General features: G+C 50.4%; 1 protein-coding gene across 2 annotated transcripts in view; it reads right to left on the reverse strand.

Moving 5' to 3' along the window:
- Nucleotides 1-12,060, reverse strand: part of pnpla7b (patatin-like phospholipase domain containing 7b) — a 122,239-nt gene that overhangs the window by 18,076 nt on the left and 92,103 nt on the right. For both annotated transcript variants that reach the window (XM_055660350.1, XM_055660349.1), the window contains exon 26: nt 10,611-10,767. In XM_055660350.1, the coding sequence (XP_055516325.1) occupies nt 10,611-10,767 (157 nt within the window). The remainder of the gene's footprint in view (nt 1-10,610; nt 10,768-12,060) is intronic.

A 12,060-nucleotide genomic window follows, 5' to 3' on the forward strand; every position in this document is an offset into this window, starting at 1 on the left:
CTGGACGCTGCCGACTCAGTGGGCTGACTTTTCATTAAAGAGAGGGCAGCACAGTGGCGCAGCAGTAGAGTTGCTGCCTCACAGTGCCAGAGACCTGGGTGTGATCCTGACTACGGGTGCTGTCTGTGTGGAGTTAGCACGCGGCAATCACCCCGTACACTAGCACTGCCCTACACACACTAGGGACAATTTTTCCAAAGCCAATTAACCTGCAAACCTGTATGTCTTTGGAGTGTGGGAGGAAACCGGAGCAACCAGCGAAAACTCACGCGATTACGGGGATAACGTGCAAACTCCACATAGACAGCACCCGTAGCCGGGACCGAACCCGGGTCTCTGGCGCTGTGAGGCAGCAACTCTACCACTGTCTGAATTCTACAGATTCACCAGCCTCTGACTAAAGAAATTCCTCCTCATCTCCTCCCTGAGGCTATGCCGTCTGCTCCTAGAGCCTCCCTTCACTGGAAATATCCTCTTAATGTCCACCAAAGATGCTATAGGATCTTTGATGTCCACTCTCTGCAGTCCTTTCATTATCCAGTCAGTTTCAATGAGATCCTCCCCCCCCCCCCCCCCCCCCCCCCCCCCCCCCCCCCCCCCCCCCCTCATCCTTCTAAACATCAGCGAGTACAGACCAAGAGACTTCAAACTCTCCTCATAACCCAAACATCCCTGAGATCACTCTTTCCTGGACCCTCTCCAGCACCAGCACAATCTTCCTCAGATACTGGGCACAAAACTGCTCACAATACTCCAAATGTGGCCTGACCAGCCCCTTACAAAACCTCAGCATTACATCCCTGCTTTTATATTCTCATCCTCTCAAAATGAATGCTGGAGTTGCATCTGCCTTCCTTACTGCCGACACAATCTGCAAATTAACCTTTCGGCAAATCTGCACCAGCATTCGCAAGGCTCTTTGAAGCTTTGAATTCTGAATCCTCTCCACATCTAGACAGAAGTCCACGCCTTGATTCCTTCTGTTCTTCTAAACCTCTTTGCCACTTCACTGCTCACCATTTAACATCATTATGTTGTGCTCGCCACAAATTAACTCCCATTTCCTCCTTTTCTAACAATATTTTGACAAGAGATGTAACCATGTTATTCCTATTTTGCTTTATCATAGCGAGGAACCATTTCATCAATAAAAACCGTTTGCAAGTTTAACCTGATCGTTGTCATTGATCACATTTGCTGGTTGGCGTCTCATGTCTGAGGAGCATGCCAATGGATTGTGTGTTTAATCCTCTGTCAACTCATTCACATACAGCTCGGAGCACTTTTAGGTATTATTAAATGAAATTGGGACTGCAAGTTACAAAGATGTAAAGAAGGAATAAGTACGTCATTGTTTCGGCAGCGCTTTGAGAATATTGAAGTCTCTACAGGGTGCATGTAATATACATTGTTCAGGATGACACCAGCAGTGGAACTTTGCAGTTATTAGAAGAGATTTGCTCGAGACACCGGCATTGTTTCCAGGTTTCAGAAGGAGATTTAATCCATTTTAGTGTGAATAAAGAAAGAGGAGTTAATGTCAAGGAGCCATTGATTTTATAAAGCATGAAAGAGCACACTGAAAGGTTAAGAGGGATGTCATTACACAGTGGATTGCAGCTTGCTCTGTCAATGCTTGGCTGCAGGGGGTAGTTGAAATAAAGGCCAATCTTATAAGGTTGAATAATAAAGCCAATTTGCAAGCAAAAAGAGCTGAATAAATCTACTGTGATATAATCCAGCCAGACTATTAAACTCCGGTGGATTGGATTGTTTTATTTCTGTGAAGAAGAAATATAGACAATAGGTGCAGGAGTAGGCCATTCGGCCCTTCGAGCCAGCACCACCGGGCTGATCACATAGAGACTTACAGCGTGGAAACAGGCCCTTCGGCCCAACCTGCCCGTGCTAACCAACATGTCCATCTACACTAGTCTCACCTGCCTGCTTTTGGCCCATATCGCTCTAAACCTGCCCTATCCATGTACCTGTCTGAATGCATCTTAAACGTTGTGATAGTCCCTGCCTCAACTACCTCCTCCGGCAGTTTGTTCCATACACCCATCACACTTTGTATAAAAAAAACCCTTGGGTTCCTATTAAATCTTTCCCCCCCCTTCAGCTTAAAACCAATGTCCTCTGGTTAAATGCAATTAGAAAAAACAGATACGGCACAGTGGTGCAGCGGTAGAGTTGCTGCCTCACAGCGCCAGAGACTCAGGTTCGAACCTGACCACGGGTGCTGCCTGTACGGAGTTTGTATGTTCTCCCTGTGACCGCGGGGGTTTTCTCCAGGAGACCCGGTTTCCTCCCACATTCCAAAGACGTACAGGTTTGTAGGCTAATTGGCTTTGGTAAAATGGAAAGCTGTCTCTAGTGTGTGTAGTACAGTGCTAGTGTACGGGGCGATCGATGGTCGGCATGGTCTTGGTGGGCAGAAGGGACTGTTTCCACACTGTATCACAACACTAAACTAAAAGACTAAAGAAACAGGGAGGTTACACAAAAAAGCTGGAGAAACTCAGCGGGTGCAGCAGCATCTATGGAGCGAAGGAAATAGGCAACGTTTCGGGCCGAAACCCTTCTTCAGACTGATCGGGGGCGGGGGTGGGTGGGGACAAGAAAGGGAAAAGGAGGAGTAGCCAGAAGGCTGGAGGGTGGGAGGAGACAGCAGGGGGGCTGAGGAAGGGGAGGAGACAGCAAGGACTAACAAAATTGGGAGAATTCGATGTTCATGCCCCCGGGGTGCAGACTCCCCAAACGGAATATGAGGTGCTGTTCCTCCAATTTCCGGTGCTGCTCGCTGTGGCCATGGAGGAGACTCAGGACAGAGAGGTCGGAGGCGGAGTGGGAGGGGGAGTTGAAGTGCTGAGCCACCGGGAGGTCAGCTTGGTTATTGAGGACCTAGCGGGGGTGTTCGGCGAAACGATCGCCCAACCTCCGCTTGGTCTCACCGATATAGATCTGCTGACATCTAGAGCAGCGGACGCAATAGATGAGGTTGGAAGAGATGCAGGTAAACCTCTGTCGCACCTGGAACGATTGCTTGGGTCCTTGAACGGAGTCGAGGGGGGAGGTAAAGGGACAAGTGTTGCATCTCTTGCGGTTGCAAGGGAAAGTGCCCGGGGAGGGGGTGGACCGAGAGGGAAGGGAAGAATTGACAAGGGAGTTATGGAGGGAGCGGTCTTTGCGGAAGGCAGATATGGGGGGAGATGGGAAGATGTGGCTAGTAGTGGGGTCACGTTGGAGGTGGCGAAACTGACGGAGGATTACTTTTTGTATGTGACGGCTGGTGGGGTGAAAGGTGAGGACTAGGGGGACTCGGCCCTTGTTGCGAGTGCGGGGATGGGGAGAGAGAGCAGTGTTGCGGGGTATGGAAGAGACCCTGGTGCGAGCCTCATTTATGGTGGAGGAGGGGAACCCCCGTTCCCTGAATAGTGAGGACATTTCAGATGTCCTGGTGTGGAACGCCTCATCCGTGGAGCAGATGCGGCGTAGACGGAGGAATTGGGAGTAGGGGATGGAGTCCTTACAGGAAGCAGGGTGGGAAGAAGTGTAGTCCAGATAGCCATGGGAGTCAGTGGGTTTATAGTGTATGTCGGTCAGAAGTCTATCACCTGCAATGGAGATAGTGAGGTCAAGGAATGGTAGGGAAGTGTCGGAAATGGTCCAGGTGTATTTGAGTGCCGGATGGAAGTTAGTGGTGAAGTGGATGAAGTCAGTCAGTTGTGTGCGGGTGCAGGAGGTGGCACCAAAGCAGTCGTCGATGTAGCGAAGGTAGAGGTCGGGGATGGGGCCCTGGTATGTATTGAACAAGGATTGCTCGACGTAACCTACAAATAGGCAGGCATAGCTGGGGCCCATGCGTGTGCCCATAGCTACGCCTTGTATTTGGAGGAAATGGGAGGAGTCAAACGTGAAGTTATTGAGGGTAAGGACCAGCTCCGCTAGGTGGAGGAGAGTGTCAGTGGCTGGGTATGGGTTGCTTCTCTGGTCGAGGAAGAACCGGAGGGCTGTGAGACCATCGTGGTGGGGGATGGAGGTGTAGAGTGATTGGACGTCCATGGTGAAGATGAGGGGGTGAGGGCCTAGAGAATTGAATGCGCGGAGACGACGGAGAGTGTCTGAGGTGTCTTGAACATAGGTAGGGAGGGATTTAACCAAGGGTGATAGGATGGAGTCAAGGTATTTGGAAATGAGTTCGGTGGGGCACGAACAGGCGGAGACAATGGGTCTTCCGGGACAGTCAGGTTTGTGGATTTTAGGGAGAAGGTAAAATCGGGCTGTGCGGGGCTGGGGAACGATGAGGTTGGAGGCTCGGTCGGGTAGGGCATTGGAGTGGATGAAGTTGGTGATGGTGCTGGAGATGGTGGCCTGGGAACAGGGAAATGCTTTTTGATTTGGCATTCCAGACAACTTTAGTGACTTTGATTTTCTTTCTCGGACACAGAACGAGTTAAATCAGTGACAGATGTTGCCCATTGCGGTCTGCGTCAGCACCCGTAAAATCAATCCCATCTCGCCACTCTCACTTCAACAGCCTGTGAATTATTTTTCTACCAACTGCCTATCAATTTCCTTCTTGTGCACATAAATAGCATTGAAATAAACGCAATCAATTGATGAAGGGCCAATTTCAATGGGATTCGAACAGATGTGAATCAGGTACGTTGGAATCAACGCGGGGCAGGCCAAACTACAAGACAACAATGCAGGGCTCTAAGGTGGAGATGATTCAGCTACAGTGTGGACACATTGTCATGGGAAGAAGGAAAGATAGAGCCTGAGTTCCAGGATGATTAAAACGAGAAAGAGCAAAATCGAGCAGAGGATAAAAAGCATATGTGAGCTGACAGATTGTTAACAGAAGTGAGAGCCAGGCTGAGAACAGAAGGAAATAAGAAAGGCAGAGAGAGTGCCTGAGAAACGCTGGCAGCAAATGCAACCGGGAGTTCAAAAATATCATCTTGGCATGTGGACGGGAAGAAGTTGTAATAGGAGGGACGGGACAGAGCACAGGCCTAGGGGAACATCTGAAGAAGGGCCTCGACCCAAAACGTCACCCATTCCATCCATCCAGAGATGCCGCCTGTCCCGCTGAGTTACTCCAGCTTTTTGTGTCTGTCCAAGAGGAATATTTACTGATGGAGGGACAGGCATGGCTGATGTAGCAAATCATTTCATGGTCGTTTTCACCAAAGGAGATGTTTTTATAAATAAGGTACGGTTGAGATTCTGGAAGGTAAAAATTAGAAAACGGAGAAGTCTAGCTGGACTTACTGCTGATAAAACATGTGGCCCAAGTGAGACATATTCTATCTGGTTGAGTTTGGCTTTGAGTTTAGTTTATTGTCATGTGTACCGAGGTACAGTGAAAAGCTTTTGTAGTGTGCTAACCAGTCAGTGGAAAGACAACACATGATTACAATCGAGCCATTCACAGTGTACAGATACATGATAAGGGAATAACGGGAATAATGTTACTCCCTAGGGAACAAGGGAGTATGGAAGAAATTGCATGGCCATAATCATCCAAACAGATTCTAGGTTGGTTCCCAAGGATGAGAAACCTGCAAATGCAACGCCCTCATTCAAAGAGAAGGAAAGGGCAAATCCAATAAGGTCGACTTGTCAGCATCAGCTCAGTGCCAGGGATGTTCGGGACAGAATGAGAAACCACTTGGACAAGTAGGGATCGACTGGAGAAGGCCAGCATAGATTTTTGAAGGTAAATCATGACTTGCTAACTTGAATTTATTGATGAAACAACTAAGATGGTTGCTGTGGGGAATGCCATTGATGAGGCATGTGTGCACGTCTAAATGGCATGTGATCAACATTGGAACCCATGAAATAAAAGGCTATAGTCCATGGAATAAAAAACTGCTAAGCTACAGAAAGCACAATGGCAATGTCAGGGGCACAGCGGTAGAGTTGCTGTCTCATAGCACCAGGGACCCGGGTTTGATCCTGACCACGGGTGCTGTCTGTACGGAGTTTGTATGGGAGGAAACCAGAGCACCTGTAGAAAACCCACGTGATCACAGGGAGAACGTACAAACTCCGCACAGACAGCACACGTAGTCAGGACCAAAGCCGGGACTTGGTTGCACGGGGCACAATTTCACAAAGTATCACCTGCTGCTCCAACAATGAGGATGCTTCCACCTGCTGATCAATGCAATGTTCAACTCCATCCATAACTCCCCAGCAAATGAAGCACCCACACTTGTACCTAGCTAAACCTAGACAACACATGGCAGCATCTTGTGTCTATCTTCGGTGTAAACCGGCATCTGCAGTTCCTTCCTCAACTCAACTGCTAAACTAAACCAAAGCCTTTTCACCAATTAAAAGGTATACATCATCATCATGACAAGCAAGGGACTCAGTCTTGCAAGGGACCACAGCCCTCTCTCCCCCCCCACCCCCTGACCACCCACCACCCCCCCCACCACACATCGCCTCGTCCCCACCTGCCTTCCTCCGGCCCCAACCCCCATCCCTGTCGAGTGTTCACCAACCCCCCCGACCTCCCCCTCTCCAACACCGAACGGTCCGTCCTCAACAGAGGTCTTACCTTTGTCCCCCTCCGTCCCCACCTCAATGAATTCCGCGCCCACCACGACTTGGAGCGCTTCTACCGTCGCCTCCGCCTCACAGCGTACTTCCATGGGAAGGAGTCCTCGCCCCCCACTGATGACCCCTTTTCCCGTCTCCAACGCACCCCCTCCTCGTGGAACCCCCCTCGTGGCCAATTTCCGGCTTTAGAACTTTTTATCAATAACTGCCGTCGCGACATCAACCGCCTCAACTTCTCCACTCCCCTGTCTCACTCCAATCTCTCACCACAGGAACGCTCTGCCATCGACTCACTCCGCAACAACCCAGATTTGGTTATCAAACCCGCTGACAAGGGAGGTGCCGTGGTAGTCTGGCGCGCCGATCTCTACAAAGCTGAGGCCACGCGCCAACTATCGGACACCTCCTCCTACTTACCCCTGGACCATGACCCCACTGACGAGCACCAGGCCACCATCTCCAGCACCAATCACCAACTTCATCCACTCCAATGCCCTACCCGACCGAGCCTCCAACCTCATCGTTCCCCAGCCCCGCACAGCCCGATTTTACCTTCTCCCTAAAATCCACAAACCTGACTGTCCCGGAAGACCCATTGTCTCCGCCTGTTCGTGCCCCACCGAACTCATTTCCAAATACCTTGACTCCATCCTATCACCCTTGGTTAAATCCCTCCCTACCTATGTCCAAGACACCTCAGACACTCTCCGTCGTCTCCGCGCATTCAATTCTCTAGGCCCTCACCCCCTCATCTTCACCATGGACGTCCAATCACTATACACCTCCATCCCCCACCACGATGGTCTCACAGCCCTCCGGTTCTTCCTCGACCAGAGAAGCAACCCATACCCAGCCACTGACACTCTCCTCCGCCTAGCGGAGCTGGTCCTTACCCTCAATAACTTCGCGTTCGACTCCTCCCACTTCCTCCAAATACAAGGCGTAGCTATGGGCACACGCATGGGCCCCAGCTATGCCTGCCTATTTGTAGGTTACGTCGAGCAATCCTTGTTCAATACATACCAGGGCCCCATCCCCAACCTCTACCTCCGCTACATCGACGACTGCTTTGGTGCCACCTCCTGCACCCGCACACAACTGACTGACTTCATCCACTTCACCACTAATTTCCATCCGGCACTGAAATACACCTGGACCATTTCCGACACTTCCCTACCATTCCTTGACCTCACTATCTCCATTGCAGGTGATAGACTTCTAACCGACATACACTATAAACCCACTGACTCCCATGGCTATCTGGACTACACTTCTTCCCACCCTGCTTCCTGTAAGGACTCCATCCCCTACTCCCAATTCCTCCGTCTACGCCGCATCTGCTCCACGGATGAGGCGTTCCACACCAGGACATCTGAAATGTCCTCACTATTCAGGGAACGGGGGTTCCCCTCCTCCACCATAAATGAGGCTCGCACCAGGGTCTCTTCCATACCCCGCAACACTGCTCTCTCTCCCCATCCCCCCACTCGCAACAAGGGCCGAGTCCCCCTAGTCCTCACCTTTCACCCCACCAGCCGTCACATACAAAAAATAATCCTCCGTCAGTTTCGCCACCTCCAACGTGACCCCACTACTCGCCACATCTTCCCATCTCCCCCCATATCTGCCTTCCGCAAAGACCGCTCCCTCCATAACTCCCTTGTCAATTCTTCCCTTCCCTCTCGGTCCACCCCCTCCCCGGGCACTTTCCCTTGCGGCCGCAGGAGATGCAACACTTGTCCCTTTGCCTCCCCCCTCGACTCCGTTCAAGGACCCAAGCAGTCGTTCCAGGTGCGACAGAGGTTTACCTGCATCTCTTCCAACCTCATCTATTGCGTCCGCTGCTCTAGATGCCAGCAGATCTATATCGGTGAGACCAAGCGGAGGTTGGGCGATCGTTTCGCCGAACACCTCCGCTCGGTCCGCAATAACCAAGCTGACCTCCCGGTGGCTCAGCACTTCAACTCCCCCTCCCACTCCGCCTCCGACCTCTCTGTCCTGGGTCTCCTCCATGGCCACAGCGAGCAGCACCGGAAATTGGAGGAACAGCACCTCATATTCCGTTTGGGGAGTCTACACCCCCGGGGCATGAACATCGAATTCTCCCAATTCTGTTAGTCCTTGCTGTCTCCTCCCCTTCCTCAGCTCCCCTACTATCTCCTCCCACCCTCCAGCCTTCTGGCTACTCCTCCTTTTCCCTTTCTTGTCCCGACCCACCCCCACCCCCGATCAGTCTGAAGAAGGGTTTCGGCCCGAAACGTTGCCTATTTCCTTCGCTCCATAGATGCTGCTGCACCCGCTGAGTTTCTCCAGCTTTTCTGTGTAACCTTCGATTCTCCAGCATCTGCAGTTCCCTCTTAAACAAGGGACTCAGTCTTGTTCCATTCGGCCTGAAGGCATCTCTACGCCAAGAAATACTTATTTAAACAAATTCATCCACAAAGCTGCAATTTAGGAAATCTGTTACCCAAGATGCTGACAGCAGTTCTGGGATAACAGCATCAACTGGGTGATATTCTGCACATGGATGTGAGATGATGACGCAATAACAGCATTAGTCAACCATTTGTCAAGCACACACTGGAGGGGAATAAACGCAACCTCCTGCCACACATACATCCCGTCGCCAGGAACAAGGCAGAAGATCACGGTGGTCTCAGCTCCCCCTCCCCTGCTCCTTACGTCCATGCCCGCCCTGGAACTGATCTCAGTCTCAATGTGTTGAGTTTAGTTTATTGTCACGTGTATCATGGTACAACAAACAGCTTGTGTTGCGAGCTAACCAGTCAGTGGAGAGACAATACATTACAACCGAGCCATTCACAGTGTACAGATACATGATAAAGGGAATAACATGAATAACATTTAGTGCAAGATAAAGCCAGTAATGTCTGATTCAAGATAGTCCGAGGGTCATCAGTGAGGTAGATAGTAGTTCAGGACCGCTCTCTTAATTGTTGGTAGGATGGTTCAGTTGCCTGATAACTGGGAAGAAATTGTCCCTGAATCTGGAGGTGAGCGTTTTCACACTTCCACACCTTCTGTCCGATGGGAGGGGGAGAAGAGGGAGTGTCCAGGGTGTGACTGGTCCTTGATGATGCTGCTGGCCTTGCCGAGGCAGTGTGAGGTGCAGATGGGGTCAATGGAAGGGAGGCTGGTATGTGTGATGGTCTGAGATGCATCCAAATTCTCTGCAATGAGGGTTAATTTTTCAATGTTTAGTTTTGTAGTTTAGTTTAGTTTAGAGATACAGCGTGGAAACAGGTTCTTCAAACCAACGATTCCACGCTGACCAGCGATCGCCCTGTACGTTGGCCTATCCTCCACACGAGGGACAAATGTTACACTTACCGAATTACCGAAGCCAATTAACCTACAAACCTGCACGTCTTTGGAGTGTGGGCGGAAACCGGAGCACCCGGAGAAAACCCACGGGGTCACGGGGAGAACGTGCAAACAGCGTACAGACAGCACCTGTAGTCAGGATGGAATCAGGGCTTCTGGCGTTGAACGGCAGCAACTCTACCGCTGCACCACCGTGCCGTCCCAAATTGTTCAATGGTTCTTCATTATCACATGTACCAAGGTACAGTGAATCATATTGTGCGTACAGAGCAGTAACATATAGCCATACACAGGTACAATCCCAGATTAAGTACAGAGTATGGGGGCATGGGGGCACAGCAGTAGAATTACTACCTCACAGCGCCAGGGACCCGGGATCGGTCCTGACCACGGGTGCTGTCTGTACGGAGTTTGTACGTTCTCCCCGTGACCTCCAAGTACTTTGGCTTCCTCCCACACTCCAAAGACATATGGGTTGGGTTCATTGGCTTGGAATAATTGTAAAATTGTCCCCAGTGCGTGTGTAGGATAGTGTTAGTGTGCGGGGATTGATGGTCGGTGCGGAGGGGCCTGTTTCCACGCTGCATCTTGAAACTAAATGAAACTATTAGAATCAGCCCCACCGAGTCGACACACAAGAGTGGCGGGGTTTTGGCGCCATGGTCTCCAGCCGCTGCTCCTACCTTGGCCCATTCTATCGCTCTGTTCCTCATGCGGTTGACGTTCCTCTCCTCAGCGTACAGCGCTCCCATGAAGGAACCGATGGATGTCCCACCCACCATGTCGATGGGGATGCCTGCCTCGTGCATGGCACGGATAATGCCCACTTGGGAACAGCCCCTGCAGACACAAACATAGCTCGTCAGCTCACACCAGGCAAGGCCAACATTGACCAACAGGAGACGCCGCACCATGGCAATCTCGCTCACAGTCTGTCTCGTCCTACGGCTGTGTTTAGTTGGTTGTTAAACGTATGTGTTAGTGCGTTTTCAGTTTTGTATTCTGGGGGAGCGGGGGGGGAACTTTTTTAATGTCTTTCCTCGACGTAGAAAAGCCATTAAAAAAGTTCCTTTTTCCGTATCGTATCTCTGTCCGCGCTGTGGCCTAACATCGAGGAGCTGGCGGTCCCTTGAGTAGGGACCGACCTCGGGTGCTCCAAACCTCAGGAGCTTCGATCGCCCCAACAACGGACGGTTCGACTGCCCCGTCCCGTCCCGTCACACTGCGCTGTGGTGGATGTTTATGGTAATTTTTTGGTGTGTCTTGCTGCTTTTTTGATATGACTGAAGGGAAAATCAAATTGCTTGTATGTTCTTACAGACGTGGCTGATTAATTCTTTGTATCTTGAAACATTTGCCAGCACTGTCACAGAGGGCATTTTTCTTTTCTTTCAGTTGACTTTGGTTTAGTTTAAATACACAGCACACAAACAAGTGTTCTCCATCCGGGTGCTCCAGTTTCCACCCGTTACATAGATGTACAGGTTTGTAGGTTAATTGGTTTACTTTAGATATACAGCACACAAACAAGGCCCGGGTTCGATCCTGACTACGGGTGCTGAATGTATGGAGATTGTGCGTTCTCCCTGTGACCCGCGTGAGTGACACTTTCCTCCCACACTCCAAAGACAAGGTCTGTAGGTTAATTGGCTTCAGTAAAACAAATTGTAAATTGTCCTTTGTGTGTGCTAGTGTAACAGGTATCGCTGGCCAGAGCGGAGTCGCTGGGCCAAAAGCAGGTACATGGACAGGACATAGAGGGATACGGGCCAAATGCAGGCACGTGGGACTAGAGTAGATGGGACATGTTGGCCAGTGAGGGCTGAAAGGCTTTGTTTCCACACTGTATGATTCTATGGCTCCATAACACCTTGTGTTCCTTTGTGTATTAACCAGTATCTACAGTTCTTTGTTTCAACAATCTCCTCACTACAAAGATGCAGAAAATCAAAAGCAAACCACACCTGCATTGACATGTTATTCATCAAGCAGCCTACACTGTCAGATGAAAGAGGAGTCTCTCACTAGTGTTTTTATCCATTTTCCTTTTAAAACAAATCCAATCAAAAAGGCTCTGAATTTTATGAAGCTGTGTTTGAAAGAAGCCAAATGTGATCCTAGGCTACAGTGTAG

The sequence above is a fragment of the Leucoraja erinacea genome, chromosome 31, assembly GCF_028641065.1.
Source record: "Leucoraja erinacea ecotype New England chromosome 31, Leri_hhj_1, whole genome shotgun sequence".
Lineage (NCBI taxonomy): Eukaryota > Metazoa > Chordata > Chondrichthyes > Rajiformes > Rajidae > Leucoraja > Leucoraja erinaceus.